At 40.2% G+C, this 26,225-nt stretch overlaps 3 protein-coding genes across 3 annotated transcripts; all 3 read right to left on the bottom strand.

Moving 5' to 3' along the window:
- Positions 1-3,322: 3,322 nt before the first annotated feature.
- On the bottom strand, positions 3,323-7,563 carry ncbp2 (nuclear cap binding protein subunit 2). Its single transcript, XM_028587807.1, has 5 exons — positions 7,423-7,563; positions 5,906-5,992; positions 5,312-5,406; positions 4,507-4,645; positions 3,323-3,968 (listed from the first exon to the last, which is right to left on the bottom strand). The coding sequence occupies exons 1-5, from the start codon at positions 7,495-7,497 to the stop codon at positions 3,870-3,872; spliced, it is 495 nt and encodes a 164-aa protein (XP_028443608.1). The 5' UTR covers positions 7,498-7,563; the 3' UTR covers positions 3,323-3,869.
- Positions 7,564-9,074: 1,511 nt separating this feature from the next.
- Positions 9,075-11,953, bottom strand: fkbp2 (FKBP prolyl isomerase 2). Its single transcript, XM_028587152.1, has 2 exons — positions 10,684-11,953; positions 9,075-9,518 (listed from the first exon to the last, which is right to left on the bottom strand). Exon 1 carries the CDS (start codon positions 11,126-11,128, stop codon positions 10,712-10,714), a length of 417 nt encoding a protein of 138 aa, XP_028442953.1. The 5' UTR covers positions 11,129-11,953; the 3' UTR covers positions 9,075-9,518; positions 10,684-10,711.
- Positions 11,954-14,047: 2,094 nt separating this feature from the next.
- Positions 14,048-24,269, bottom strand: meltf (melanotransferrin). Its single transcript, XM_028586601.1, has 15 exons — positions 24,180-24,269; positions 23,090-23,189; positions 22,629-22,814; positions 22,396-22,546; positions 21,618-21,685; positions 21,313-21,497; positions 20,805-20,967; positions 20,552-20,694; positions 19,272-19,368; positions 18,981-19,175; positions 18,547-18,700; positions 17,679-17,746; positions 17,396-17,583; positions 16,647-16,839; positions 14,048-15,454 (listed from the first exon to the last, which is right to left on the bottom strand). Exons 1-15 carry the CDS (start codon positions 24,267-24,269, stop codon positions 15,387-15,389), a joined length of 2,049 nt encoding a protein of 682 aa, XP_028442402.1. The 3' UTR covers positions 14,048-15,386.
- Positions 24,270-26,225: the final 1,956 nt, after the last annotated feature.

Here is a 26,225-nt window from a genome sequence, read left to right as displayed (position 1 = left end):
ATCACCTTTGAGGTGTTTATTTTTCTCCTCTCACTTTTTAATCAAATCATATTTAGTTTTTTTCCCAAAGTATTTGCTATATGCTTATCTATAATCTTTACATGTGCCTTTCTCCAGCAGCCCTGGTTGGGAATCTTCCAGAGAAAACCGAAAGGGCTGGTTAGTAATGGAATAGTCTATATCCTTGACGTTCCACTTCCGGGATTGCTCCGTTGCCGACGGAAAATCCACCGGATTTCACTCATTTAGGCCGGATATCCGTTGCCTTGGGCTTCCTTTGTGTTGGCATTTTAAATTCCGGTCGATTTATGAGGACTATGGTTAACCTTTCCCCAGATCTCTCTCTAAGTACATGTTCCACCAAAACAAGTTCATCCCTGAGGCTAATTTGCAGCAGCACCACGGCTTTTCCCGGTGCTTAGCACTGCCCAAGATGATTGTGATTGGTTCATAGAAATGCCAATAAACCAGAGCACGTTTTTCTCCCATCCCGAGAATGCTGGGTGGACTAGTTATTTTGACTTTCCACTTGCAGGATTGCTCCATTGCCGCTGGAAAATACGCCGGATTTCACTCATTTAGGCCGGATATCCATTGCCTTGGGCTTCCTTTGTGTTGGCATTTTAAACTCCCGTGGATTTATGAGGACTGTGGTTAACCTTTTCTCAGAACTCTGCAAGGTAAATCCAGACAGCTAGCTAGACTATCTGTCCAATCTGAATTTTCTATCGCATGAGTAAAACTACTTTTAAACGTACACGTTCCACCACCACCAAGTTCCTTCCAAGCCTATTTTGCAGCGGCACCGCGGCTTTTCTCCTGTGCTTAGCACCGCCCAAGACGATTGTGATTGGTTTAAAGAAATGCTAATAAATCAGAGCATGTTTTCCTCCCATCCCCAAATGCTATGTGGAGTACCCAGACTCTCCTCCAGCGCGCGTTGGAGGAGGGTCTGGCAAAGCGAGACTAGGCAAAGCGAGACTAGTAATGGAATGATTCTTGCTCCGGGTGCAAGAGGTACTGGCTTACTTTCTGTGATGGTTGTTGTGTTAATGTTTCTAATGCTAATCAAGGTCCCAACAGGTTTAAAATGGAAGTTTCCAAATGGAAAGTGTATGACTGTTTCACTGCTATCACATCTCTTTGCCCCTAATTATTCCAAGGAAGTCCATCTCCTCTTCTGCCATCTTGTGTTCATTTTCAAAATATGGAGAGGATGTGATTAAGAATGAAATGTACTAGCTGATGCCAAGAATTAGTGATGGGGATATAATGCAAAAATGTGTCTGAAGCTGAAGAAATTTCATGTGCTTAGTTAGTATTCTGCTCTTCACGTCACTACTACAGCTCACTTCAAGATAAGAGATCAGCTGACTGCTTAGCATTTGTACAGTTTACAAGTGTTTAATACCAGTAAAGCTTTCATAGCATAAGGTAGACACCAGTTTCATGAGGTTAAAAGGTCTTATTTTAAATGCAAAACTGTTATGTAAATTGTAACCATATTGAACCCTACATCTGCTTTATGAAGAAAATCACCAATTACAGAAACAGAGAAATGGCTTGTTGGTCTAGGGGTATGATTCTCACTTTGGATGCGAAAGGCCCTGGGTTCAAATCCTGGACTAACTGTGAGATCACAATTTGATGACATTTGAGCCTTGATATGCTTGAGCATTTCACCCTTGTAAATCACTATGTCCACTAAAAAAAAAAAAACTTGGGAATTGGTTGTTGCAGCTTTTTAGGGGCATCAAAGTACTAACAATACCCTCAAAAAGTATATCTAAATACAGACATGGACTTTAGGATAATTTCAGGATACAAAGCAATTCAGCGATTCTAACTGATCTAGTGTCCAACTTTACTCTTAAAGCTACTATAATCATCAATACTTTTACATTAATAATGAATGAGATGACTGTGAAATATGAGTCTATCATAGTGGCACCTAAACCGAGGCCAAGTCACCAAGCCCAGAGTGTATCGAGACCGAGACAAGACCAAGACTTTGATGGGTTGAGACCGAGACAAGACCAAGAGCAGACAACTGAAACTAGATCCCTGAAACATACAGTATATACGCAGCTAGCTAATATGTATAGCTAATATTTGCTTAATAACTTTGGGTGAGGGGTGAAGAGATAGCTAGCTTTGCTAGCGTCACTTACACTTACCTCTTTTTATGCTTCCTTACTAAGTGCCGCTAAGAATTTTAGGTGGTCCCATCTGTGTCGGTTAGCGTTACATTGCAGAATTTACACAGTGAGTTTTCATTAAGAAATATATTAAATAAAAATAATAAATAAAATGCAATAAATATGTTATTACCGACGATTTGGCTGACATTTCCCAGACAGCCAGAGCTTCTTCTCCCGTCACCTACATTCACTTTGGGAGTGTGTTAAATGGGCGGGGAACGGGGGTCAACAGTATCACATGTCAAACTAGAAATGAGTCAAGTTATTGGTTGCATTTGAAGCAGGACGTTTTACATACAGTCACAGTAATAAGACGATACACAGGCAATTTGGTCATATCCCTGCAGTTGTGGTCTTGAAATAAAATCCTGAGTGCTCGTCATCCAAGACCAAGACAAGAAAATGTGGTCGATTCCGAGAAGAGACCTTCGAAAAGTCGTCTTGAGAGCAAGACCGGTCTCGAGTACTACAACACTGGTAGTGTCAAACTCTTATCACCTGACTCTGCAGTTCCTCTTACTTTTGAGAGTTTTAGCATCTCTCAGATTATTGTTTTGGATGTACGGCCCACAACTTCATTGTTTTTGATTCACACTCACAGCCCTCAGCAGCAGCAGGCAACTGTTTTATGTAAATATCTCCAAAAAGCCCCTGCACACCACCTGCCCAGCACACAACAGCTGACACAGTTCGTGAATAGCTGGTAAACATTACAGAGCAGAGCATTTAGCAGTTAGAGAAACAGATATTTCCCTCTGGAGTTTGTGAAGACAAAAACAGACCTAAACAGGAAAACACATATTAGACAGGGGGCCACAACCACCCCTCCAAATGAATGCCAACATTGCTCCGTGTCTGCTGGATGTGTAAATAAGCAACTGGCAATTTAAAAGGTGATGTCAGTGTTGGGATCACAGCTTGTTTCCCCTTCGCCCAAGTTACCACACAATCTGTTATTGCAGGTTTAATCATATTAGACTTATTTGCTATTACTTATTATTCTCCCTCTGAAAAGTCTGCTGAATGACATTCTCCAGGCTAAGCACAGACTGTTGGATTACTAGACCTTTACTAGGATTACATTGTGCTTAGGAAAAATTTACAATATCACTCGTCAAAAATGAAATGTCAAAAAAAAAATCTTTATTTAAAAAAGTATACCCAATTTGGGAGACAAAGTTTAATTCGTGGAAATCCGTTAAGATGACAACAGAATGCTTCCTTACTATTACTTCAGCAGAGTATTATTTTTCACCAGAGATGGCGACTCAACAAGAAGATTTTTTTTGCCTTGATATTTGATTCCTCATCAACCCAGTCACTACATGCTACCAGAGCCGTTCCCAGCCGGTAGAGAAATGTATGGTATTCCTTGACGCAGGATAATGAAAACATAACTAAATATCACATTGTAACTTTGGGGATTTGGCCTGTGCTACCATGTAGACCGATAGCAGGTATGGAAGTCAGAGAGGCAGTCAGAACAGGAAACAAAAATAAATAACAGCTGCCAATTTCTGGGCTCCAGTGGGTCCATGCAGACCTGCTGTAGAGTTTGAACAAACAGTCTGTGGTAGCATGTTGTGGCAGTGTTGAAGAATTCATCTGGTCCAGGACTGAGGGTGGGGCTCTGTGTAGTCCAGGCAGACTGCTGCGGTGGGGTTCAGTCTAAAAGGTGTTATGTGCCTCTGTGGGTCGATGCTGCGAAGCCAGCTTACCGTAGCCGCCTCTGGCTGGGTCGTAGTCCTGCCTGTACTCATCTCTCACCTACACAAGAAACACAAACACAACCAGTGGCACAAGTAAATAGACATATTTCATTATATTATTTTTTTCTTATCCTAAAGTTACATCCAGGTGGGTATTTGTCTGCATTTTTCATCCAATGAGCTAGTTCTACGTACAATATTTATGTTTCCTTATTTACACAAAGCTCACATTGTACCACTACAACAAAACTGCACATGATTATGTATTTATTAACATCATAATATAGAATTTAATTTTTCAAATGCCATGCTATAGTAATGCCGTCTCTTCTAAAGGCCATAGTAAATCATGCATAATTTGTTTCGGACAGGAGACTACTTTCTAAATACCATGCCGGTGTATTCAAATGTCATAATATAGTGTATCGATTTTTTTTTAATGCCATTTCTTTACATGTCATTTTTCAAATACCATAGTATGCTGTGTTTTATATTGCTTTCCAAAACATTTTCAATATTAAAAAAAAGGACAGGCAGAAACGGTGGGATGAATACACGTTCATACTAGTACTCCTAACAAGTGTCCTAATCCTCACCTGTCCTCCAGATTTGCCGCGGCCGTACTGCCGCCCCTCCTTGAAGCCGGCGTCCCAGTCTGTCCTGATGATACGGTCATCCAGCCGCGTGCCATTAATGAAGCGCATGGCATTTTCTGCACCTGTACGTGTGTAGTATCTGGTACAGCAGGGGTTAAGGTCAGTTGCAGACTCTGTAGTCTCATTTTGCCAGACCTTCCTCCACAGCGCTGCGAAGGAGGGTCTGGCTAGTCCACATAGCATTCCGGGATACGAGAAAAACGTGCTCTGGTTTATTGGCATTTCTTTAAACCAATCACAATCATCTTGCAGGGTGCTCAGCACCGGACAGAGCAACGGTGCCGCTGCAAAACAGGCCCGGGAAGGAACTTGAAAGTTGTTTTAGTCGTGCAACAGAAAACTCAGATTGGACAGATAGTCTAGCTAGAGATCTGGATTTACCCTGCAGAGATCTGAGGAGCAGTTAACCAAATCCAACAGAGTTTAAACTTCCAACACAAAGAAAGCGGAAGGCAACGGACATCCGGCCCGAAAAGAGTGAAATCCGGCGGAATTTCCGTCTGCAACGGAGCAATCCCGGAGGTGGAACGTCGCGGCTATAGACTACAGACTCCTGAAGTTGCACAACATGCACACTTCATGCTATGGTGGTAAAACTTATAGCAAATAATAATGCATAATACATTGGTTAGTAACCAGGCAGGCAGATTGTTGACCTGGCATCGAGGTGTGTTTGCTGTGCATGTGGGTTAATGCAAGTATTTTTAAAACCACTTTTTATTGGGTCTCACATTTACAAGGATACTCCACGAAGCAGAATCCGCAGGCTGTCTTCTTGACTTTATCCAGGCCAATGATGATGCGCTTGACGTCTCCACTTTTAGAAAATATCTCATGCACCTGTTCATCAGTTACAAAGACAAACGTGACAATCATGTATGATTATAATATACATCTGTTGAGTGTTAGGAGACTATCCTGGAAATACTTTTACACTAATACAAACAATAAGTAGGTTTCAAATACATCATAATTTCAATACATTCCACTAGCTTTGTCTGTCGTTTTAAATAGCTGGTTTTAAACAGAACGCAAAAGTATACCACACTCATTCACATTACAACTCGCGCACTGCTAGAGTCACAAGGGTTTGGTGACCAGATAAAAAAAAATCAGAAGTCATTAAAAAAAATAAAAAAAAAAAGATGGAAAAACTCGCAAAACAACAAATCTTTAAGTAAAACAGAGCTAAATTTGTCCATCTTCTTGTCATAAAAGAACATAATGATTATTCAACATCTTTGTGTAATTACATTGAGAGCAATGCAAAAACCGGAGTCAAATTCCTTGTATGTGCACACATACTTGGCCAATAAGTAGTACCGGCAGTGTATCCTACCTGGTCCTCGGTGGTGTAGAAGGAGAGATTCCCAACATACAAAGTGTTGCTCTGCTTCAGCAGCTTCTCCTGATCATAGCGGTTGCCCTAAAAACACAAGCAACATGCAAAAACAATATGAGTAACTAAGCACCTGTAGTTACCTAATACACCTCTATCTAACTGAGTGGATGGCCATTTCAGAGATTGTTATACCACCAACGGTATCAGTTATTTAATGTATGTAACGTATTTAATGATCTTAAATGAGCGCAGAGAACTCCAGTAAACTGCCTTGTTTAAATGCAAACGGAAAAAGATTGTGGTCAATCCAGGGGCGTAGCACACAATTCTGGGTCGCGTAGAAAGACAGACATTCTCTATGGGTCCCTCCCCACTTCCACAGCTAATTTATTCTAGAATTTTTTTGGTCCCAAACTTTCTTCTGGCAAGAGGCTGCAGGACCATCAGGACCAAAACCTCACCCCACAAAAATAATTTCTTCCGACTGCAGTTACTAAAACCGTCTCTGGCTTCATAAACAAGGTCCAGGACCCCCACTGACACAGACTCCATCCTAGACTATGGATTGATTGACATTGAACCTTAATCCTACAGCCTGTGTATCCCCTGCACATTCCGTATATTTTTTTTTATTTCCATTTTGAAATTTTTGCACATCCCTACATTTTTAACATCCTGCACTAACCATACAGCCTGTTTTTTCCTTGTTAATGTTGAATAGTTGTATGTATGTATGTATGTATGTATGTATGTATGTATGTGTTATTTGTTTCTGTATTTATTGTTTGTTTATTTTACATTATTGTTTTTATATATGCACCATCAACCAAAGCAAATTCCTAGTTAGTTCTACTTAACTGGCAATAAATCGATTTCTGATTCTGACTACCTGACCATTGCACATAATACATCCTGACCTTTGGCACATCTGCACAAACCCATACAGCCTTCTTTTCCTATGGTAAAACATTCATGTTGTACATAGGTGTAAGGTTATCGTGCCCTTTACATATTTGTTACTGTAATATTCCGGTTTTCTTTCTTTCTTTCTTTCTTTCTTTCGACATACATACATGGTCTTTTCTGTATAAGTACTTTGCTTTATTGTTAATTTCATTTTAATACGTCTGTGTATGCATCAATCCCCAAGGCAAATCCCTTGCATGTCTTACTTAACGTTAACGTTAATTTGCGATACATTCAATTCTGATTCTGAATGTACGTTAACGTTAAGCTACTCGCTAACGTTACAAACCAAATTAACGTTATAAATACAAACGCTTGAAGCTCCTACGTGCAGTCCAACAAAATGTTAGAGAAGTAGCAAAGTGAATACATGACGACATCAGCTTTCCTTAATATCTGTGCCAAATCCCAGAAATCGCCTCGGAGATGCTCCATACAAAGCATGAGCTTACCGCTTTATTGTTAGCTAACGGTTGCTAGCGGTTAGCGAAAATATAAACCGTTTGACGTTACAAACCTCTGGTATTGGCGGATATTTCTCCACTTACCTTAAAATGTTGGTCTCTGTATTGACTAATGTCAACGTAAGAATCGCTAATCAATGCGTTTAATTTAACAGACATTGTGAAGAATTCACAGATGGCCGGTACACAGCGGTCCGCAGCTTTGCAACTGTTTCGCTTTTCCGGTTCCGGTTCATGTGTCTGTCCGTTAAGAACTTTTTTTGGTATTTTTTTTGTATTATTATTATTATAAGTAAAGAACAAATGTACAACGCCAGTATGTGCATATACAAAAAGTCAATACCAGAGGTGCATATACAGAAAAAATATATGTAGAAAATAAATAAAAAGGTAAAGATTTCTTTTTTTTAACCGAGAGCTTGTATCCTTATGTTGCACTACTGCCATCTTCTGGAGTTAGTTTGCTACTACAGTGTCCAGTATGTCAGACTTTTTGTTTTTTACGTCAGACGTTGTTCATCGTCTCATTAGAAATCTGCCAAATATCTTCTGCCTTGTCCACTTTGACCACACTCCAGTATGTTCTATACTCCTCTCCTGTTATCCTAAATTGTTTCATTTCTTCCAACATGTACTTTCTATATCTGAAGAACTCTGGATGGAACATCTCGATATCATCGTCTACATTAACGGAGTGGCGCCCTGAGTGGTTGCTATGTTGTTGTCGATGTACTGATTTTTTTTGACGCAGCGGTACATTGAATTAAAAATAAAAACACGTCATGTGTTTTTTTGGATCTCACTCTACAAACGCATGCTATAATAAAATTCACTTAACAAACCAAAAATCACTTTTTGATGGAACCAAGATAGGGTTTAGACATAGACCTAATTGTGTCAGAGCCCCAAAAATTAACGGCATTTTATCAGTCCTACCCACTTGCATGCATTTAATCTAATCAAGTGCTTAATATTTGTTATTTGGAATGTGTGGACTGATTATACAACCAATGTCTAATTCTTTAGCCATTTGATTAAAATGCCCAAAATCCCATCATAGTCATGTGACTCACTTGACTATTGAATCTGGCAGCTGAAATGGGAGATGTGGTGCCACGCTATTGGCTGCTGCCATTTTATATGATTGGCTGTAGACTCCTCTTGTTTGACTTGTCATTTTATCCCAGGTCTTACCTTTTGGATATTTTACTATTAGTTTTGGTCATTTTATTATTAAGGATAATGATAATGAGATAGATTATATATATATATATATATATATATATATATATATATATATATATATATATTTTTTATATATATATATATATTTTTTTTAAACTTGCCTTTTCATTGAACTGCTTTTAATAAAAATTTGTGTCTGACTCTAATCAAGACCACATGCTGACCTTATTCACACAGTATTTGCCCTTAACAGCCTGCACAATTATAAGTAGAGAAACCTTAATAATTTAGTGTTATAGTACATTTATAGGGTGTAATAACCATAACATTTAAGTGCATAAATCAAAAATCATCATAAAACAAGTTTAAAAAAAGTGCTCACTTCACAACTATAGGACTAAGTCTTCTCTAGGTCTAGACCAGTATCAAACTTAGAACTATCTCTTGTATTTTGTTCCACAATCAGGTGGTATTTGTTAACGGCTAAGATCTGTAAAAATAAACACGTTAAGCCAAGGAAAACTGTTAAAAACCTACATGAGACTGCAATGTTTCCCGTAAAGTCAACATTTTATTATCATAATACAAATATTGAAAGTGAACAAAAACATTGATCCTAATTCGTCCCCGTCCTGACTTCTGACTAAATTATTTTATGAACATACAAATATGAATAAACCTGCTTATAAATCACAGACTATTAAAAAAAAAAAAAAAAAGTTAGATGAAACAGCAGGACATGACTCCCTTATTAACCCACATCCAAATACTAGGTTTAGCTGTTTACCGTCAGTTCTACTCATGTTCACCAAGGACATACACCACATCTTGTATCATATAAAAACTTCAGACCAATAAATCAGAGCACAATAAGCTAAGCCAGTGAAAGGAGGACAGTGGCTCTGTGGGGGGTAGCCATTTATACTCCCAGATTTCTCATGTAGTCTTCATCAGGTCAGATGATCTCCACGTAATACTGCAGCAGCTCCAGGAACCTGACAGAAAATTATAAAATGTATGCATTAAAAAAAAAACGTATGTGAAAACAAAACAAAAAAACAGCGAGTGTTTCTCAATCTGAACTTTTGCTTGCTTTTTAGATTAATCTTTATGGAAAAAAAACTGTCATCCCTCACAGAGAGGTTGGGTTTGAGCAGCAGGTGCAGTTGTTAGGGAGGATTCCTTGTGTGGCTAAAGGACACTTCAGCAGAGCAGATACTTTCTGTCAGGAGGCCATGGAGGTTGAAGGACATCAACACCTCAACATTTAACATGTAATCCAAAGGGTGCAAAGAAGCGTGCTGATTTTCTCAGAATAAGTAGCTCTCTTCAAAAATTCTAAACTCAGGTTAAATAGTAAATCAAAAGTACTTTTATCCACTTCCTGTCGCCTGCAGCTCTTCAGCGCACTGTGGCTGCTCCTTTATGTTCCATTATTCCTAGTCTCGCTTTGCCAGACCTTCCCTACAATATTAAAAACTAATGTTGTGTCCTATTTTATTCTATTTTAGTTTTGTACGTCTTCAATTTTTATTTCTGTTACTATTCTGTTACTTTCAATACATGTGTATGTATTTCTGTTGTTGGGGATCAATAACACAAAACTTATATCTGTAAATAGTAGTCAAATGTTTTAAGTATACCTGGTTCAGCTTTGTTTGCCTTGTTTTAGCCGCATTTCTACTATGAGAGCAACAAAAAAGCCGGAGTTAAATTCCCTGTGTGTGTTTACACCTACTTTGCCATTAAATCTCATTCGGATTTACCTAATGTAAATACATTAAATAGCTACAGTACAATTAAAAATCCAGAACATAAACAGTATTTAAATGAAAATGTGGTTTGTTTTCTGAAAACATTAAAAGGTGGATTGTGATTTATTAGTACCAATTATTGATGTATTTTCCTTTGGGTACAAATCTAGTTTGAAGAAAGACAAGTCTAGGTTTTATTTGATCTTGAGCTTACATGGTGCATGTTTCTAATTTAATTAGCATTTAATCAAAAGACCTCACAGGGAACTGAGGCCATGTTGTATTCCAGGAATAATTCAGGCCTACACAATGCGCAGCTAAGGGGAGGAATGGGGTTAATGTTATTACCGTGCATCTTACTATTGCATACAAAGCAGGGTGAACCACACATTTTGTAATAACTTACGTTTTGAAAGTTTGCCATCTCCTCTTCATCAAAGCTCGGATCTCCTCTCGATGCTGAGCAGCTCCACTTCGAAGATGAGCGTCGCTCCTCCGGGGATCTTTGGGGGAGCTCCCCTGTCTCCGTAGCCCAGCTCGGCGGGGATGACCAGCTTCCTCTTCTCGCCCTCGCACATGCCCAGCAGGCCCTGGTCCCATCCTTTGATCACCTGCCCGGTGCCCAGGGTGAAGGTGAAGGGCCTGTCGCGGGGAATGCTGCTGTCAAACTCCGTGCCGTCCTCCAGCTTGCCCGTGTAGTGCATGTTCAGCACGTCTCCTTTGCGGGACTTGATAGGGCAGTTGTCCACTCGCTTCTTGATGCCGATCTGTAGCTTCTTCTTGTCGGCTCCGCTCACTGCCGCGGGGCTCAGAGACAGCACGGCCACGGCGAACAACACAATCACCTGCATGGCTGCACAGTCCACTTAGCTACTTCCCACGTGTTGAAGGGTTTAGTTTGGAGAGAAGACTAAGCTCAACGCTCCGTACGCAAATTCTCGGGGGGGATGAATAAGGGAAATTAGTACCGAAAGCGGATATTCATACGATACGACCGGACGTATTTCCCCGGCTGGTGTTACCAACAAAAAGGTCCGGAAAACCGTTTGCCACAACGTTGAAGTTAGCTTCTTATTCGTAGATTTTGAGTTGTGAATTCGTGCGTTGGGCGAAGGACAATGTTAAGTGGAAACCTAAAGGAATCACATCTAAACCAACTTCAGCCTCACTCCACAGCATGTTAGGTCATCTAATGCAACCTAATGGTCGGTTCAGCTGAAGTAAGTCAACCTTTTATGTACGTTATACAAGTTACTGACATTTACACCACAGCGCAACATACATTACAGTATAACATACCGTCGACGATTCCAGTTAACTTGTTGTCATTACAGGGCAGAAATACGCGACTGCTGTGCTAGCTAACTGGCTAACGTGTCAAGGATCTTTGGAAACACTCGACAACATGCTCGCTCGTATGTTATTTAACCTCCTGAACAACCTCCATGTCGTTGAGAAGTTGGCAGAGTCTCGACCGATTCGCAGGGCGGCCCAGATAACAGCCTACGCCATCACCAAGGCTCAGATAGCCGGCAGGGATGCCTCTGAGCGGGTCATGCGGTCCCAGACGCTGCGGCAGGTCCGGGACGAGGCCGGCAGAGTCCCTGGTGACCTGGGAGAGATGGGCAGCCGCCTCAGGCGAGTCAGAGAGACATTTGTGAAAGAAGTGAAGGAGGGATTAAAGGAAGGATCAAGACAGATCAAGAAATAAGAGGACAGGCTGGCTGTAGGATGTTAAAGAGACCGGTAATACACGGATAGCACCTGGGTGGCCGGTTATTTATAAGATGACAACATGTTTTTGTAATATATTGAACGGCACAATCTGTCTCAGTAATGCAAGACAATAGTGTGATGGTTAACTGCAACATGTTGGACGCTGACCAAGTTCACAATCAGGAAATCAGGAATGCTGGTTGTTAAGGTCCACACTGACCTGCAATATATGGCCAGATATGTTATGATAAACTGTGGCTAAACAAAATAAATTCACTTCATTCACATTTCTGAGAATCCATGGAAATCTGAAGTGTTTATTGCATCTTTCATGTCCCTGTGGAAAAGTAGGAATGGTCTTGGAAAGTGAGGTGTAAGTTTGGATTAGTGTGCACTTTAAAAAAAAAAAATGAAATTGATGATTCAAAGTCATTTAAATAAAAAAAGAGCTCTGGAACTGCCTTCTATTGATGACCTTTTCACATTAATCTGCGATACATAACCACATACTACTGGTAGTTCAACCATGTCCTGTTTTTTTCCATTTCCCTCCACCTATGTGCACCATGACACCAATCCTGCCGAAAAGCTTTCATGGATATGTACATGAAGCTATCTTGGTAAATAATTTTGTTGGCAAATATGTGATGATATATATATATATATACATACTTACTATGGATTTTGTTGTGACTGTATAAATAAACATAACAGAACTTTGACTGCTAGACAGTGTCAATTGATATTCTTTGCCAAGTTTAGATGGTTAAAATAATAAAGTAAAGTTCACAGTTCACTGCCTTCGAGTTGAAACTCAGTTCATATACTTTCAGAACGACAGATATGAAACACTGGAAAGCATAATAGTGATAAGAGGACATTTTATTGCTTCCGGTGATATTTGGTCACTGCAGTAATGTATGTTATCATGTACTACCTTGTTAATCCCCTGTGTACATTGACACCAGTGGCCTGGTCAAAGCATGTAGAATGACCGATCCGCGGCTCCATTTTCCCTCATATATTCCACCCATCTTTCGGCCTTGACAAAACCTTGATCCAATTGTGCATATTTTACTGTCACGAAGAGCTGAAATGAATACTAAAAAAGGGGATCATCAGAAAAGTATTCAGCAGCTATTTTGGGGATTCATGAATCTATATTTAATTATATATAATAATTCTTTAAGCAAACATGTAATGGTTTTGGCTTTTCAAATGGGAGCATTTGCTGCTGGCTGTATTACCGACCGTCCTAGAAAATGTAATATCTGTGATACATGTCACATATAGCTCTAGAAAATTCCAGTGTTTGCTGATGTTATATGAATTAATCCAGGAAATACCAAGCAAGATTAATCAATTATGAAAATGAAAGGAAATGAAAGGCTTATTACAGATTTGCTACATGAGAATGGTCCTTTATGACACAGTTTAATTAACATTCATAACAATACATGCTCAGAATAAATTAGCTCAAAAGAATGCATTTAATATAGTTTTATTTCATTTGAACAAGCACAGAAAACAGCTCAAGTTGGCAGCTTTATGTACCAATAATTGTGCAGACTCACTGGCCTGGCAACTAAATATTAGTTACATGTTACATAATTTCACATAGAAATACATCTCTATCAGGAGGAAGAGAAGGTAATTGTTTCTGACAGCATGAGTCAGTACATATACACTGATATGGCATCTGAACTTCATATAAAAATAAATCTCTCAACATAGGAAAATACACATCCCATCAATATTTCAAAACAGGAAACGCCATCAAGCAGCAGATAGTACAGTAGATATGACATGAACAGGTTAGTTTGAGTTAGAAAGAGACATTTCTGGAGCAATTTGTTTGGGTTTGGACATGAGAGCAGATTATAAACATAAATTTTCTTTTAACCCTAATATATTTCTTTGCCAATCTTGCATGACTAAAGATATTAAGCCAAATCCCTTCCCAAACCAAAATTAATATAAATTTCTTACTCTAAGTCAAATAAAGAAGCAAGCAAGCATTCTTTTTAAAGTAAAACAGTTGAATTTACATTAACAAATTAATGCAGGTTGTCTTTCTTCAACTGACACAAATTCCTTTTTAACTTAAACCATCCAGACAAACAAAAACTCATTCACTGCCCAGCACAAACAACAGGATGTTTTCTGTATGTTCTCCCCAAATCTGATGGTACCTGACCACTGACCAGTGTGTCAGAGTTGCCCACTCCATTTGTGTCCAATTCTTTAAATTGAAATGCTAAAAAGATGAAAAATGGCAGCAGGTGGGAGGTATTCTGACTATCTGCTGCTAAAGCAGTTCCTGTCAATAATACAAAATAATAAGAGAATAATAAGAGTCAAGCCAGATGAACTAAATTACTTTTTTTTCTTGGTGTTTAGGTATTTGAGGAGAATGCAGCAGACAGCCTATGGACAAACACTCAGTCACTCATCATCACACTATCCCGAGCACAGCTCTGCATGGAGGCAACACTAGTGCATATTCACTGATATGGCATTAGCTTATAGAAACACTGCCTAAACTAAGGTAAGGCAGTGTTGGTTAGTAGTACTCACAGAGCAAGTAGCAGCAGAACAGCAAACTCACTTTTATATTCACACAAAGCCTTTGGCAATGGGGGAGCCTGGGAGCTGATCTAGGGTCAGGTGGCCTGGTCACTGATCTCAAAATGTACACGGTTACAAGATAGACAGTAAAGTGATCTAGATCTTATGAGGGACTCTATGGTAAACCAGAAGTTAAAACATTATCTGTGGCTCATGTGAAGTTTAAAATCAGAATCAACCCGTTCTTTGTAAAACTAGCTTTGGAGAGACAGGCATGCACAACCCACTAAAGCAATGTAACAGGTGGCAGCATACACACTGATATGGCAGCTCACCTTCAGTAAACAAAGTGGCAGCAGCACCTTCTCTCATCATGTCTGATTCACACAGGCTGAAAGTCCTTTGGCAGCTAAACTCTCTTATCTGCCACAAAAACAGGAGACTATGTGCTTCATTTTAACACCAGCACCAATTATATCCAAAGGCAGTTCCACATGCCATCTTCTTGTATATTAAAATAACACAATCAGGTAGAAATTATGCAATTTTAAGACAAAAACACAAATTCAGGGAAAGAAAGGTTTCCAGAAAAGCAGGGCTAAACTGGACTGGATTAAGGCTATGATGGGTGATTTAAAGAAGGTTATAATCTGAAGATATCTGTGTTAAAATTGGAGAAAAGATTAAGACAAAGTCGACAGAAGAGCCAGATATGGAACGAGTGGAGTGAGAGGGAGGGAAACAGGAAATGGAAAGAGGTGAGGGATGAGGAATAGAGAAAATGGAGGCAGAAAGGAGGAGAAAAGGCTAGACGCCTGTGTCACGTTACATCCAGACGTTGGTCATCATGATACTGAACAGGGCCAGCAGCAGCAGCCATACAGAGGACATCACTGTCATGGGAGGAAAACATGGGAAATATTATAGAGGTTTTACTCTACTAGAGAAAACAATGGAAATCAGTGGAAGCTTCCCTAAACTGTCGGTGCATGGATAAATTATTAAATCTTTCAGTCTTCCTTCGTTAATCTGTCCATACATTTTGCCAAGCTAACTTTTTCCACTTGTTTCCAATCTTTATGCTAAGCTAAGCTAACCAGCCGTTGGCTGTAGCTTCATATTTAGCGAACAGTGGTATCATTCTTCTCATCTAACACTTGGCAAAAAAAAACGATTAAACATATTCCCCAATATATCCAACTATTCCTTTAATGGCCATGACACACCAACCCGATAATCGGCTGTTGGACAGTCTGGCGAGGTCAGTGACTTGAGTCTGTTCGGTGTGTTCCGTGCCGTCGTCCGTTGGAGGGGCCGTCGGCCTTTATTTGGGCCGATTTGACATGTTGAATCGGAAGGCGGGCAGTCGGACAAAATGGCCAATCTGATTGGTGGAGCGCTAACCCAGGATTGGCGAGCAGGATGAGCCTGACTAACGCCTCTCAAAAGCCAATAAAGTGTGTTCAGGAAAAGGACCGCAAGGTAGTTTTAGTGGTTCCTATCGTAATTATGGAGAGGACAGCAAGGTTGTGGGTTCCTACTGTAATTCTATGCCGAAAAAGTGTGTCTGTCAGATGGGTACAGAGCTCCACGTGAGCACGGGCTTTTATGACTGTCAATATAGCCAGCATCTAACTTTAGCTACTCCGCTATGCTGTGGAGTAATGTATGGCTATGTGAGACAAGCGCTTAGCAACAATGTTGGATGCTCCGGTCTCAGCCGGGCAACCAATGTGAACTTTGAACTTTGTGAACGACTCTCTCCAGTATTTAGAAATTTGTACTGCTGTAACTATTTTAAAAACTGGCTGTCAGTATTACATATTGCACCTTTAAATCAATCAAAGAACATCCATGCCTTGCAATACAGTCAGTGTTTTTCTTTAATTTAGAAATATGTAAGTGGATCATACTGCTATTGTCATGGACAATAACAGCAACAATTTGGGTTTTCAATTCAACTTTAGTTACTTTGTCTCATACCCCCACAGAAGTAAAAGATATATTTGAAACATTAAAAACAGCAATCACTTTGAGTGACATTGGATTGTGAAGAATGATGTATGCAATTTAGTGTGTTTTTACCTGTACTCGATGAGTTACACTCCATGTCGACCAGTGAGTCCATGTAGCCCTGGCCCAGCCACTCCTGGTAGCTCTTTCTGTCAGCAACGCCCACAAGGCGAACAGTGGAGTCTTTGAAGATGAGATCTGTGCCCTTGTAGGTCTGCGAGTCAAACATCCTGAAACCAGGACCTGTGTCACTGCCAAAATATTCCTACAGGGAAACAGAGATAAAGAGAAACTGAATAAACACCAAAACCGACACAGTTGATTTCCTACATTTCAGTTTCAGCCATTCCTGTGAAATCCTATGTGGATTAACTGGAAAATTTTATTTTGAATGGTACACATTAACACTTCCAATGTTATATTTCCTATTATGTTTTCATGTTGCATGTATTTTTGTGGGAGTACATACAGTATGATCTAATGTAGAATACATACAAGGAAGGAAATAAATGTTCTAACAGGAAGTATATCACTTGTTTTATTTTACAAACTATGTGTTGAATTTATGCTATTTTTACTTTCTCTTCGTTCTTTTAATCACCAACAGAACCTATTTCACCACATTTATTTTTTTTCATGTTTGTTTGTCTTTTGGATTAGATTGTCAGATAACATTGCTCATTTATTCTGAGGCTTTCTGGTAGCCAACTATTAATTCCTCAAACTGTAAATTCAGTTACTGTGGATGATGACCTACTCAGTTTCAGGTCTTTCACCCTCTGACTCGCTCACTATCAGTTCAGACGTATGAACACTCTTACCTGTGCGCGGTCCAGGAGTCCATAGACAGCGTGGATGTTGGTGTTGGGCCGTACCATTACAGCATGGGAGGGGACTCTAGCCAGGTGACAGTGTCTGTACTGTGTGACCTCGGCTTTACTACCATGAGAACAGAGCAGCTGGAAGTCTGTAGACAGGAGATCCACTGCCCACGATTCACCAGAGTTCCCTGAACACACACACAAGAAAGGTGGTAAATGATGTCCCTTAAAACTATGAGACCCTTAACAGGATAACCTTTTTTATATTTTGGAGTTGTCTTACCATCAGTGTTTTGGAAGACAGTAGAATGCTTCACAAAGGCCACATCGCCATCTCCCTTCACCAGACACCTGAATGGACAGATAGACACATGTAGTGTGTGACAAAAGTTCAAGTAACTTTTCTATTGAAGGCAATACAGATGCTAAGTTGGAGAAGCTATTTCAGGTGCCCTAATTTCCGGAAGTAAAAGTCACATTCATTTTTCCATTGACAAAGTTACATGACTGACAGTTAGACCAATTTTAGCTTGAATCGGCCTAAATCTCTCCTGGTGGAATTATCAGAACAAAAGATAAACAACCGCACTAGAAAATATCTATTCTGTGATAAAAAGTCGAAGGCTGTGTACATAAAAGGAAGATAACAACAACTCCCAAAGTGCATTTCAGGAAGACAACATCCAATCATGATGTGTGAAAGCGAAAGACTAGTTTTTTAGAAAACTGACAATACAAGCTGCACCTTAATAAATTAAGGATTCTGGGTAAATGTTGGATAAATGCAGCAGCTATAGCGCCGTGTTTTTAGTCAAATTCAACGTCAATGTGTTTTGAATGTGCTACTACTCTGATTTGTGCCTCTGACTGGCTTCTTCTCCATGGCAACTGCGGCTGAGGCTCATGGGTACTGTAGCATTTAGAGCTAGTGGACAAAACAAGACTTCAGAAACAAAATTGAAATAATCAAAACTGGTGGTCATAACATAAACCTACGGGATTGTGACTTTATCTGTGAGATGGCAGTGTTTCTATGTTAAGTAACATTGAGGATATCATTAAAAGACATTTGAATTGGGAAGACGGGGAAAGCAGGGAAAACTTGAGTGAAACATGTATTCCTGATGAGGTGCAGGGGTTTGGGATGTTACCTGAAGGCACCGTCGTATCCATCATACAGGTCTTTTCCTTTCTCACATTTGTTCGCTCCTGAGCTGTCGCCCACGCACAGATCACACAGGTTGCTGGGGAAGCCGGGCTGGTTGGCACCGGGAACGCAGCTCTTCTTGAAGAACCCTCCCACCGCTGAGCATCATGGGAAACAGAAAATAGAAAGTCAACGACTGAATGGAAAATTCAGGCATTTAAACCAAATACGTTTTATAACCCAAATGCAAGAAATACTTTCTTTCTCTGTTTTATATAATTTTGTTTTGTTTTATAAAAACATTTTTCACCACATTCTTACATTTTATCGATTGTCAGCATTTGACTACATTCCTATCAATTCTGACTACTCCAGCTCACACCTCTGCTCTCTCTCTCTCACACACACACACACACACACACACAATATCCCACTGACCTTGGGGAATCTGACAGTGCTGAGGGGTGATCAGGCCTCTCTCCATCAGTGCTGCTATGGGAATGTTCCAGCCGGCCGTGCGACCGTATCCGGTGTGACAGGAGCGAAGGCCACGCAGGTCGTCAAGGTTACGGATGTCAACGCTACTTTTTTTCACCACCGCGACTGCATAATACGTGGAACCATCACGGTCCTCTAGAGAAAAAAAAACAACAACCTGTATCTGTTGTCTTTAAAACAAGAATGTGTGACTTTGTTTGAGTGGGACTCTGTGTGTGTTTATGTTTTTACCTGTGTAGCTCTCGCCCGTAGCAGGGACCAAGCCGTACTCTTTGCCTGCTGTGTAGATGTAACCTCCATCCAGAGTGACGGCATCAGCTTCGTTGTTCTACACAAAAAAAGTAAAAGGAAGAGCAGAGATTGGTATAAGTAAGATGCCAGAACGGCTAGAAAAAAGCCATCCGTTGGTCTTTAGTTGTCACAGATTTCTGTGATCTAGACTTAAAAAGACAAATGGATGTATCAGTATATACAATATAGCTGTGATATCAAGTTATCACAGATATCGTGGTAACAGTGTATGTTGGCTGATAGGTGAAAAGAAATTGTACTACAATTTGGAAGAAAAGTTGGCCAGACTTTTCCTCCACCAGCAGGTGTCGTCTGTCTGCTGGCCTGCAGTGACACGGTATCTTTCCCTCCTGCTTGCACAGCATGATCGAGTTGCAAGACTCTTTTTTTGTTGTCAAGATGAGTCTAAAGTCTATCATTACTGCAGGCCAGGCGCCAGGATAAAGTGACTATGAGGGCTGTTAAAATAATATTCAACCTAACTATGGAGTGTTATTTACCCCCCCTTCCTAAAAAGCTAGCATGTAATTGCTGGTACCAATGGATTCATTATCTTGTTCCATATGTCTTCACTCTAGCCTGCTACAGCCTCTGAAAGACAGTATATCTGCAGACCAGAAAAATAAATACCAGTATGAGTCTAAAAATTCCAGTCTACATCAGACTCTAATGTTTAAAGGTCCCATGACATGGTGCTCTTTGGATCCTTTTATATAGGCCTTAGTGGTCCTCTAATACTGTATCTGAAGTCTTTTTCACGAAATTCAGCCTTGGTGCAGAATTACAGCTGCCAGAGCCAGTCCCACAATGAGCTTTCCTTAGGATGTGCCATTTCTGTGTCTGTAGCTATTGAGGAGGAGAGAGGGGGGGACAAGGTGGAGGGTGGGGGTGTGGCCTTGACCAACTGCCACTTTGCTCGTTTGAAAGCCACGATGTCTCTCTCTCATGGGTGGGCCAAATTCTCTGGGCGGGCAAAGCAGAGAAAGAGGAGGTAACCTTGCTCCTTATGACCTCATAAGAGCAGGATACCCAGGGCTCGGTTTACACCTATCACCATTTCTAGCCACTGAGGACCATATGCAGGCTGGGAGAACTCATATTAATGTTAAAAAACCTCATAAAGTGAAATTTTCATGCCATGGGACCTTTAATGTTGTAATTTGAAGAGAATTAATACAACTGTAGCTGTTCTTCAGCAAACCTGCAGTAACCATAAGTACCTTGATTTTCTTCATGCAGTCAGTCACAGAGTCTCCGTAGACACACTTGATGTCTGGAGTCAGACTTTTACTGTTGAAGGCCACGCCCATGTCAGCACACTTCTGCTGCTCACCGCTGGACAACACACACCATCGCAGGACACCTGGGATATTTGTAGATAGATGGGTGGGTAGCAAAGGAGGAAATAAAGATTAATGGATAGGATAGGTAGCTAGCCCAGGTAACTAGACAGGGTTAACATTTTTATTTCACCTTCGGGTTTACAGTCCATGGCTTTCAGGGCATTATTGTAGAAGCGACCCGTCCACTTCTTGGGGTCTGACTCGGCCCCCAGAAACATGGCAGATGACTCTGAGAAGAGTACAGTTCCTCCTCCATACGCCGCAGACGAAAACATGTTGAAGCTTGACTTTTTCTGCAGACAGCAAGTTACACTCAGAAAATGTCACAAATAGAATCACACAGTAATGTGGTTAAATGCAAGTCTGATTGCTCATTCGCTGTGTCTTAAAGCAACTCTAACTAACTTTTCCCGCTTCGGAACCCTACAGGTTGGAAGCGGAATTGTCCATTACATTACATTGTGCAAGTTTGCCAGATTGGCTCGCCAGATCTTGAACTGGACAATGTAATGTAATCGACAATTCCGCTTCCAACCTGTAGGGGGGCCAAAGCGGGAAAAGTTACATAGTGTTGCTTTAAGATACTTTAGCAGCAGTTCTGTTTGTGGGTGTTACCACAGTGAGCTGCTTGGACGTACCAGGCCCTCCGTCAGCATGTTGAACACCACAGAGGGAGTGATGTCATTGCCGACAACAATCCCACGAAATGGGACGCGGACCAGATGGCATGTGTTCCACTGCGAGACAGGAGCTCTGGTGCCGTCACGACACAACAGCTCATAGTCCGATGACAACAGTGGTCGCGCCCAGACTGGACCACGACCTGGTGAGAAATAAACAGTTAGCCAACAGACGTGCCGACAAGCTAACGACAAAGAGGCGGAATGTGTCACTAATTACTGTAATAACCAATTAATGACTATCCAGTTAACTCAGACATTACCGTCAGTGTTCTCCATGACAGTTGTGTGTTTGATGAAGGCCACATCTCCTGCATTTTCAGCCAAACACCTATGTAGAGAAACATGAAAGAGAGGTTCAGAATTAAAGGTGCAAGCTACTTGCAGAATTTTACACCAGTTGCTTTGAATGTGTTAGTGTTCCTCAGATCCATTTTTTCATAAAACATCTTTGCTTTTTTGTCACAAAGGATGCTAACACACTTTTGTATTGGCCTGCTTGTGTTTTTAGCCGTGCTATCAGTGTAGCTCCAAGGATGGTTCGTGTCTATCGGCCGTTTTGGTCCGCCACTTTCAGATGGATTGACATTACAGTTTGTACAGACAGTCAAGGCTGCCAGACAATGAAGCATAAACACTTTGGTTCCCTGACTTTTCTTTGATAGCATGCTAATGTGCTAATCTAAGATGACAATCATGGTTAAAATTATATAATATTATTTGTGATACAATTATTTGTGCAGCAAAACTTTAATTTTTTAAAGCACCAGCGCTGTATTCCAAAACTGCATAATTTATAGTGCCAGTGGGAGACAGTACATTCATTTAGATAAAATTGCATTATTAATAAACTCTTATTATCGCTTAGATTTATACCCTTAAGATTCAATTTGTTATATAAGAGATCTAGATATTTATTGAGGAGTCATAGTTCAAACCTGTACTAATACTGGTAATAGTAGAGGATATGAAGGACTTGACAGGTCTTGGAGTGAACATGTACATACACAGTTCGGTATAACTGTAACTTCTGTGTGTTACCTGAAAGCTCCTTCATAGCTGAAATATCTCTCTTTGTCGCTCATCTCACATTTGTGCTGTCCGTTGTCATCGCCTTTGCACAGCTGACACAGAGACCCAGGGTCACCCTGTGCTCCCGGGACACAGCTGGCATTGAAGAAATGTGCCACACCTGACCACACAAACACACACGTCTCTGCAGCTTTCTGTATGTATGTCTATATATATATGTATGTATAGTGCATGTTTCCTACCCTGTGGGATGTTGCAGCCCATCACAGACATGTAGCCCTGGTCTATGAGGTATCCTAAAGGCATATTCCAGCCAGCTGTTCGGTCTTTGCCAGTGTGGCAGCTCTTCTTTCCTGCCAGGTTGTTGATGTTGATGCCAGAATTCGCTTTCTTCACCACAGCAACTGCATAGTAGGAGGCACCGGTACCTGGGGCAACAACAGCACAGGTGTTAACACACATAATGCAGCCTATGACATTTTGGCTCGGTGCTCTCATTAACAGGCAATGGAAATAGAATCTAGGAGATCAAAGTGCAGACTACCATTCCTGTTTTGAAATATCCCACATGCAGTACAGAGATTAAAATCAAGGTAACAGATGTGATAACTCAGGACATGCCTGCCTGAATTAACTTAATCCAGGTTGTCCATGACCCAAAATAATGCAAACTAAGAGTGTTACTGAATTTGTTCAATTTTACCATCAGGTTGTGATTCACTGGCAGCCATCTTGAAGGAAGCGGTCTCCCCCAGTCTGTAGATGTCAGTGCCAAACATGGACAAGGCATCTGCTTCTTTTTTCTGCAAGGACACAGTGAATAAAAAGTTGAATGATATAAATGTTATAAATATCATTTTATTCTTATTCTTATTCAACTTTATTGTCATTGCATATGTCACAAGTACATAACAACGAAATGTAGTGACATTTTATAAAGAAACATTGGGAGTTTTTGTGGCCTTGTGAGGCTTTTGTTAAATTTAGCTCTGGAACAAAACAAACATATCTTTCCTCTTAAAATAAGAATATGAAAGATTAGATATGTGTTTGAAAGGAATACTTAATAGCTTTTTGTACATATATCTAGGGCTGGACGATTAATCGAAAATGTATTGACATCGAAATTCTGAAGCTGTTATCGACGTATTTTTCCCATGACGATAATTACGATAATTTATTCCTGTTGATAGGCCTACTTTCTCCTTAAAAACATTCTACCGCGTGTGTAGTCACGTGACTTCGCCCGGACCATGGAAAGCATAATGGAGGATAACTCAAACACCGAGTCCGAATCAACTGAGCAATTTGTGCCCCCAAAAATCGCAGTGTCCATCGTCTGGAAACATTTTGGCTTCAGAAAAGATGATTTAGAACGTGATTAATTATCGTTCGTTTATCGTTATCGTGTTTGACTTATAGACTGTATATAGGTTCCACTCCAAGTCCAGCTTCTGGTAACTAGGACAATCCTGTTGTCAGATCAGAAATCTTCCAGTTTGTGGTTGTCATAAACAACCCAGTGTGCTGCCTGATAACTGTTTCACCTATTACCAAGTTAATTGAAACTTTATAGGCCTTGTTATCTGATGCCTGATTGTGTGTTCTGCCACTCAAAGTATTTTATTAGCTAATGAGTCCTCTGATGTCCTGATTATTGTAACTACATGAATAATATATTATACAATGCAAAAAGACTGTATGGTTATGAAGCAACGACTATAGTCACAAGCTATTCAAACATGTAGACCTCAAGATGTATTCAATTAAAGTTCCTGTTGTCAAAATCTGACCTGCAGTTTCTGAACGCAGCCCTCGACTGTCAATCCGTTGACGCAGCGGAGAGACGGACGGATGGAGACATCGGCGAAAGCCTGCGACATGGCCTGACATTTCCTCTGCTCTGGATCTGAGATGGTGCACCATTTGATGCTGCTCTGGCCAAACACTGAGAAAGAGAGAGAGAGACACACACACACACACACACACACACACACACACACAACACTCATCATTCTCTTATTAAACCCTTCCATGATTCTAGTATCCAACAACTATGACAATATTCTGCCATTTCCACTGTACTCTCTGCATCAGTACAGTGCTTCCCAACCAGGACCCCTCAAAGGGTCACAATATAAATCTAAGGGATGACATAATGAATACTAAAAAGGAAAACAATTTGTTTTAAATATGCTTTCTGATGTTTCTCACATTTTACTTTTTTTTTTTGTGAAATACTGAGGAGCTTTACCTCTTAAGACTTCTAACAACTATTCAAATTAAACAAACTCAGAAGGGAATATCTTTAATATGACCTATGCAACCTGTGACAAATGGTCATAAGTAGACATGGCTTTGCTTAAAACTGTCCCAAGACAATTAATGCATTTTAGTCACAAAGACACATCATCTTTAATAATTCCAAAAAAACATAAAATATATATAAATATAAAATACCATTTTGTGCAACTTTACAGTGGATATACTGTAGTTTAAAAAAAAAATCAGCTCTTACCAGTTTGTAATATTAGCAGAAGAGCTCCCGCTGTCCTCCACATGGCCATGGCCTCTTCTCTTTTCCTCTCGCTTTTAGGTAAATAACCTCCTTTTTCTGTCCTCAACTTTATATGATGACTCTTGAGTCAAAGTCCAACTTTTATCTTTAAGACACAGCTTAAAGTCCTCGTGCGATGCTCAGAGAGGCAGTAGAGGCTGTATATTTGAGTGATTTACAACTCCACATCTACAACATGTCATTCAGGAGTCACACGGCTCTCAGCTCGAGTAATCAAAGCTCAGTATAGAGTTCATGAAGCGTGCCTCTCTGGTGTACCTGGTCTGACACGTCTCTGCTGCCGCTGCCTGGCTGCAGGCCAAAGTCCGGACACAGAGGTCTTTTACAGTCAGAGAACCCCACCTCTGCTTTTCTGTGTGGTGCTTTTCCACTGATGGGGAAAAGAAATGAAGGGATTCAGGCCAACACAGTTGGTCACTGACTCACTACTCTGAGAGCAACAACACAGAGAGAAAAGGAGTCTGTTTGGTTGACAACTTTGACTGTCTCTGAATTTTAATAGGTTGTCCTGAACAGAACATGCAGATTAATCAAGTCAGCAATTCACAGATACTGTGAACTGAGCCTTTTTACCAGGCAAAAGCAAATCCTACTCACTCTGGTTGTGATGTCATTTACTCAATCAGTTATTGGCTTTCTAAGCAAAATGGTTATATATTTGGTCTGTTATCAGCTGTGGATGTAATACAGTGGCCCTGTTTCGTTCTCTTATTTATTTATTGATCATTTTTCTATTGCTCTCTCTCTGATTGTTTTGGTGAGAATGACAACAGCGGCGTTGGCGCTAACCTGTGTGTTTATTTGTATAGGTATATAGGCCTATATATTGTATGTATGTATATATACATATAATAATACAATCCAATATAAATAATCGATTGCCATTTTTATTCATTGTTGGCTACTGACTGCTGTTTGAGTACTTTTATTTTTGATCTTTTAGTTTATTTAAGTTAAATGATCTGAATACTTCCTCCAAAACTACTTATTCCATAATTTGTCTTTGCCAAAATGTCTTATATCTTTTCTAACAGACATTCCTGTCACAAAAGATATTCAAAGCCACCTGAGTTTCAAAAATTCCCCTAACTTTCATGCTCAGAAGCAGAGTCATAGATCAAAATGTAATGAATGAATCTCCTCAACAAATACGGAGTGTGTAGTTGTAGCAAGTAGCTGCTTCATATCAAATTACTTTCAGAAGAGTTATAATACAAAGTAAACAGGGTTACTACAGACAGAACAGCTTTATTGGGTACAC

The sequence above is a fragment of the Perca flavescens genome, chromosome 9 (assembly GCF_004354835.1).
Source record: "Perca flavescens isolate YP-PL-M2 chromosome 9, PFLA_1.0, whole genome shotgun sequence".
Lineage (NCBI taxonomy): Eukaryota > Metazoa > Chordata > Actinopteri > Perciformes > Percidae > Perca > Perca flavescens.
Note: the sequence above shows the minus strand (reverse complement) of the source record. Positions and strands in the feature narration are given on the sequence as shown.